General features: G+C 38.0%; 1 protein-coding gene across 2 annotated transcripts in view; it reads left to right on the forward strand.

Annotated features, from left to right (window-relative positions):
- The window catches only part of STAM2 (signal transducing adaptor molecule 2), a 28,080-nt gene extending 21,868 nt beyond the window's left edge, over positions 1–6,212 (forward strand). For both annotated transcript variants that reach the window (XM_005153738.3, XM_031053120.2), the window contains exons 12-14: positions 489–642; positions 2,172–2,341; positions 2,566–6,212. In XM_005153738.3, the coding sequence (XP_005153795.1) occupies positions 489–642; positions 2,172–2,341; positions 2,566–2,800 (559 nt within the window). In that variant the 3' untranslated portion in view covers positions 2,801–6,212. The remainder of the gene's footprint in view (positions 1–488; positions 643–2,171; positions 2,342–2,565) is intronic.
- Positions 6,213–6,574: the final 362 nt, after the last annotated feature.

The raw sequence follows: 6,574 nt of genomic DNA on the forward strand, positions 1-6,574 counted from the left end.
CCACAGTCCCATTGCATGTACAGACACTTGATTGCTGCACTCCAAAATTTCCTTCATAGGTTACTGGATGCATTTGGTATTAGCAATTTTTGACTGTAGCCTTTTGCAATCTGTCTAGAACTTGGTATTTTCAGTCTTCTGCTGGCTGTCCTCCATGACAGGAAAATCTGTCCAACTCTATCTTCACTTCTTTCCCCTCAGACTCCTAGGGATCCTTGAGGGTGGAAAGAAATGGTAACTAAACCTGTGGAGTTGCTTACTTATTGCAGCTAGGGAAGAACAGTTCTTCTTAGACTCTCCTTCCAGTCCCTTTGGTATAAGAAACAGAATAGCAGTTTTACAATATAAATGTGTAAGAAATTGACCTTTTAAGTGCTTGGGTTTTTTCTTGCATATTCAAAGCCATTTAAGGAGACACTTTTTTTTTTACCAGCTTAACACTAGGTGTTAGAGAAACTTAGTGTTTGCATGTATTTGTTTTGAAACAGGAAGCATTCAGAACTATCAGAATTGAATGTAAAAGTTCTAGAAGCTCTGGAGCTCTATAACAAACTGATGAATGAAACACCAATGTATTCGGCCTACTCAAAACTCCACCATCCTGCACAATACCCACCTACCTCTTCTGGTGTTTCAGTGCAGGTCAGTATCCCTTTCTGGAAAGACACTTTCCTAATATAGATTTCTATTTAAAACGATGACAGCAAAAATGAAGTGCATGCTTTCTTGCTAGCCTATGAACAGTTGCCTGGTGACTTTTTATAGCATTCAGAATAAAATATCATTTACGCACTAAAACGGCGTACTTTAGTTTGCAGTCACCTGCTTGTACAATAAGGTATATTTGTTAATTTTTCTCTGCTTAACAGAAATGTACTGTATTGAAAATACTAAAAGATCTCTTCCCGGATTAATTTTTTTACAGTTAGAATTATGTGTTTCAGCAGCTTGGTGGAAATTCTTGCTGTGAGTCATGTCCTCAGTCTTAAAGTAAAATGTTACCTTCTTATCTAATAGGGGGGATGTGAGTGAAATTTAATATTAATGCATTAATCATGAATGCGGTGTACTTTTTCAAATATAGAAACACTAGTCTTGTTTTAGCTCTTTTTTTCCTTTAAGAAATGAACATATTGTATTAGGGGGTGTAGTTGCTCAAAACTGTTGCAGTATCTCCAGTGTGCCATATTGATGTTTGAAGAAAACAGAAATGGAGGAGACATATTTTTAAAGATCCTTTTTGGAGAAAACATAGAATGAGCGTTTTTACTTTAAGTGAATTTTGCTTTAATGTTAATTGTTCAGTTGGAAAAGAATAGTTGCCATAGCAACTGCTAGATCTGAAAATATGTCAGTTAAAAGTAATTGCGTGTCCTTAACTTCTGGTAACGATGGAAAATTCTTTATGTTTGATGATTAAAAAGTAATTTAAGCCAAAAGGCAACTGGAGTTTACTCTTTCTTTCAAGATGCATACTTCAGTGGTGAAAAATACAAGATAATGCTAATTGTGCTGAACTTAGTGTTGTTACTTGGTATGACATTGTCTCTTCTTTCAGTGTCCATATACAATGTCCATATACAAAGTGGAGAACCAGTGAGCAGCATAGACTTCTATAGACGAAGTGTGTTATACCACCTGTTCTATCTGAATTCTGCATAAAGATTTGCATTATCTTAAATGAGAAATGCAAGAAACTAAATTTTCTGCTTTCTTTTTATGTTAGTCTTAGAATGTTCTTATGTTTTAATTTACTAAATGTGTTAAGTAACAAATCTCGTATGGTGCCTATCTTCCTACTTTGTGCATCAAAATATGTAAGGATCAAACATTTTAAAGACAAAGCAAATTAGAGGAGGGGAAAAATAAAGTTTCTGTGGGAGGCAGAGGTCTTGTATGTGATGTTCTTCCTTCAGATGCTAAGCACTGACTATTAGCAGTGCACTTGTGGAACAGGAGCTGCTGGTGAAATAAAAGTTGCCTATTTAAAATGCTTGTTGTGAAGTTACATGTTTCAGTTTTAGAACCTTGTTGAAAAAATTAATGGATGCTTATTCAGTCTTTGAACCCTACCACTGTAATGTCATTCTGTGCCATGTTTGCTGCTAATTAATTGAAAATAAAAGGTACACAATGTTGGGTTGTTTGGTTTGTTTGTTTTTTTTTTACAGTCATATCCTGTGCAGCCACCTAGTGGAAACTACATGATCCAGGGTGTTCACCAAGTCACCATTTCCCCGGGCTATAGCCTAGGACCAGATCAGATGGGGCAGTTGAGGTCTCTGCCTCAAAGTATAAATTCTTCTGGAGCAACTCAGCCAGCTCAAGCTACATATTTAAGGTATTGCTTCAGAAAACTGTTAAATCACCTTCTTCCTGTTGGTAGTTTTACTGCTTGGTCTAAAGGTTGTGTGCTCTTGGGATATTTACAATGACGTGTAATATTGTTTGATAACTTTGAAAATAGATTGCTTTTGGACTAAACAGTATTCTCCTTTGCAAATCTGCTTGTCAGATAAATAGACATGAAATTGTCAGCATTTGATTTGTTTTGTTGTGTTACAGCCCAGGACCAGATTCTGTGTTAAACCAACCATACATGAACCAGAACCCCAGCCTTCCATCGGCTGCCAGCACAGCTGCATACACCCAGCAGCAGCAGATGGGAGTGTCGGTGGATATGTCAGCTTACCAGAATAGTGCATCAGGCTTACCTCAAGGACCAGGTTATCCTGTAGCAGTTCCTGCTCATTCTGTTCTACAGCAACAAGCAAATTACCACCAACAGCCTCTTCTTTAAAAACAAACCAGCTCGTATTTCTGAATTAATGAATAAAGGTTGCCTGACCTTGTGATTTTTATGAATACCTGTCACGGGATATCAAGATACATTTTCCTTTTAAATAACCCAATTCACTGCATTAGGGTAATGCAGAGTAAAAGTATTGATCAGATCTGATTGTTAAGCATTTGCATAAAGCTAGCTTGAACTAGATTAGCTGGTGGCTTAAAATAATTTGAGATTACTTTGAGCCCTTACTTCAGTGCTTTCAGAAAGTGCCACGTGTGAATCTTAAGTTAAAAGACTGTCCAAACATAATTTTCCTATAAATGTGTTTCTGAAAACTTGAGGATACTTAATTATTGTCATGTGTTACTCTCATTTTGCATTCCCTCCTTTGGTATCTTAACTATAATCCTTCTATCCAAGTGGCTATAGAGAATCTCTGCAGATTTAGAGACCACCTTCTCTCTGTGCTGCTGTAGTGAGCTTCACAATATGATGTGCACTGCATAATGGGAACAACTGTGCAAGTTCAGCAGTTGAGAGCTGGAAGAGAAAATGATTTGATATTGTGACAGTGGGGACCATGTACCCACAGGAATAGGAGAAATGAGATTTTACAGTGCTGCCTGGTAGATCTCTGGAGAACTTCTGATGTGTTTCTCTTGAAGAAAATAGGTGGGGGTTTGCTAAAATGGGCCTGCATCTTTCAGCAGAGGTAGTACTGCAAGCACAAGTCTCCTTTGCGAATGCAGGAAGGGATGCTTCCAGCTGACTGCGTGGGCACTATGTGGATACAAGGTGCTGAGCCAGAAACTTGTACAGAATATCTTTTCCTTTTTGGATGTATGTAGAAGTGAAGGAGTGTTGTAGTTCCTTGTGATAAAGGAGGGGGCTCAAGAATGTTTGAAGTTTAAGGCTGTGAGAATCTACCTTGCTACCATTCTAATGGGGAGCTCAATGGAACAGAAATCATCTTTATGGGACCAGAAGGTTCTTGCCTCTTGAATTTCCTTTCTCTGCCACCATGTTTAAATAAACACTCATTGCAGTCAGTGAAACTTACACCATTTGGAAAAGGTGCATGTGTGGCACCTAATACGTGTGCACAATACATGTGTGTTGTGACCGGGATTATGCTCCTCATTTAATACAATGAGTGGTTGCATATTGAAAATGACAGACGTGTCTTTGGGAAAGGAATTGCCTCGGAACTGTGGAAATGCAGCATTTGGTGGCTAAGAAAAGAAATTGAAGAATTTTTTCCCTGATGCACTTTTTTAAGGGGTGGGGTTTGTACAAGTGGAGCAGATGGGCTGAATTATGTTTTGGGAATGTGGGACTTCTTTCTTAAATGTTTCAGCCTCTGAAAAAGAAAAAAATCACTTTGTTCTAGTCACCTACTCACTTCAGCATAGTCATTTAGACCTATTGTAATGGTTTTATGATAAGCAATAATCTTCAGATTGGAAAAATAATGGAAGCAAATCATGGATAAAACATCTTGGTTAAATGCATGAAGCTCCCAGATGTGTAAACAAGCATATTTTGTATATGAGTTCTCTACCAAATTGGGACTATCAGATTCCAGACTGTTGACATGTAATAAAAATCACCCTCTGCTCAGCAGCACCCGCATTTCTTTTACATTTTATTATTTGTCATCACAACCTTATTCATTTGCAGCCTCATGCTTTACACATGAAGGTATTCAGTACCTGGTCTTGAAGTAATTTTTTTATTTAAATTTTGTGCAATTGGAAGGAAGTTTTTTTCTTTCCTTTTGACATGACTTTGTCTTTCTCCTTCCCCTGGAAGTAGCCAAGTAACACATGTTGAAATACTGAAGTAGTTTGATGGCTTGTTCCTTGCATTCTCTAAGGAAAAATAATTAATTTCAAAGCTGCTGTTCAAATTTCTCATTGTTTGGAGTTTTTTTTGTTTACTTTGTTCCAAGTTGATGCTAGTCAAACTAAACTTTGGTGTCATTCATATAGATTCTCCATGTTTGTTAGTAAATTGAGATTAAGGTGGATATTTTTATTGGATTCAAAACTTTGGTCCAGCAGACATACTGAGTAACCTAAATTGAGATCACTAGACATGTAATTTGGTGATGTTCAGTTAATAATTAAATATAAATAATGTATATACTCATTTGTCTGAGATTTTCTACACAGCTACATATATGCATACCCTTAAAGCCTGACATTTTATGAAAGCAGGATTTGTCATCCTGTCATCTCTATATTCCTAAACCTGTGATACAGAACTTGTAGATAGTGTAAAATAATTTAATTATTATTAAAATAGTGTATTCAGAGGGGTTTGGTGTTAATAGGATCTGTTCTTTCTCTTCATACTTCTAGACATGATCATATTTATTTTTAAGGCCTGATTATAACTGAATATGCTGCCAAAGGATTTATCTAACTTCAGATTTCTACACCAGGTTTCTACCTACTGTTTTATATCAGGAATAAACAGGTAGATAACTTCTGCTTTTTCATATAAACTTTAATGGTTAACATAAAAATTTGTGCAACTTTATAATGAGAATTTTAGTGTAATGTATTTGTGTCATGGGTGTTAAAGATAAACTTTCTTCTAGTATGAGTTGGCACCTATTATGTCTCAGTTATAGTCAGCTGAAAGCAACAACTCAATTTGTCTGTAATGCCACCACACATTTTGAGACGTTGGTCTTTCATCCAGCCATAGTGCAACAAACACATTGTCCATTTAATTTGGTACAGAAATGACAACTTTACAAAGATCAGATTGTTTCCGTAACAAGTAATGCTGTGTGCTCATTTTGCTTTAGGTTTTGTTCATAGATGTTCATGGACTTGGGGGACAGTGTAGAGCTTTTGAAGGCTGCCCCTTAACCAGGAGCACTGAGTGGGACATGGCTGCAACTGCAGTCTCTTACAGGAATCAGAAAATTATATGAAGCTGATTTTTTTTCATTATTATTATTTTTATATATGCATCTTTTCTAAGAAGTCACTACTCTTGCTTACATTGAACACTGTAATGTATCTGTTGAATCTTTTGAATTTATGGCTCATGCCAGTTAAATTTTACATGAAACTGACTCAAAACTGTTTCGAATTGATCAGAATAAAAAATGAAGTAAAGGAAATGCAGCCAGGGCAGGTTCTGAGCGTGTCTGACCTGGCACGGCTCTGGTTGGCCAGCAAGCAACCTGGCCACCAGCAGATAGCACACCTGAATTTCAGATGAAGGTTGTGCTTCTCTCTGGTCTGGGATTTACAGCAAAGAGGTATCACAGTTCTTGCAGAAAATTGTCCAAAAGAGTTTGCAGTATTAAGGAAGAGTGGATCTGTTTTGTTGCAATATCATTTGGCCTCCTGTCTGCAATACGTGTGCATTTGCCTTGTGTGAATTAAAGTTTGTTTAACGAGCATGGGTGAAGAGTCCTCTCTTTACTATGTCCTTAAGTCCTTGCCAGAAATGAGGCACGAGCAGTGTGAGTTGTGTGTTCATCACTGCTGCAGCCCTCTCTCCTCCCCTTCCCTGCTCCCCTTAGCCTTGCCTCCTCTATGGGTGCCCATCCTGCGCTGGCACTGCAGGCTCGGCTGCCAGCCCAGCTGCCTCCAGCTCGGTGTGTTCCCACACACTGCTCTGGAAGGACTGGTATTTCACAGCTGTGCTGCGCTTCACTGCTGGCGAAGAGCACTTCTGCTGGGGAACCAGAGTTCTGTCCATCACCTAGCTTGCCCATCTATGGGGATCAGGTTAGCAAGAGAGCACTGCTCCGTGCTG

Source organism: Melopsittacus undulatus, chromosome 4 (genome assembly GCF_012275295.1).
Source record: "Melopsittacus undulatus isolate bMelUnd1 chromosome 4, bMelUnd1.mat.Z, whole genome shotgun sequence".
NCBI classification, from domain to species: domain Eukaryota; kingdom Metazoa; phylum Chordata; class Aves; order Psittaciformes; family Psittaculidae; genus Melopsittacus; species Melopsittacus undulatus.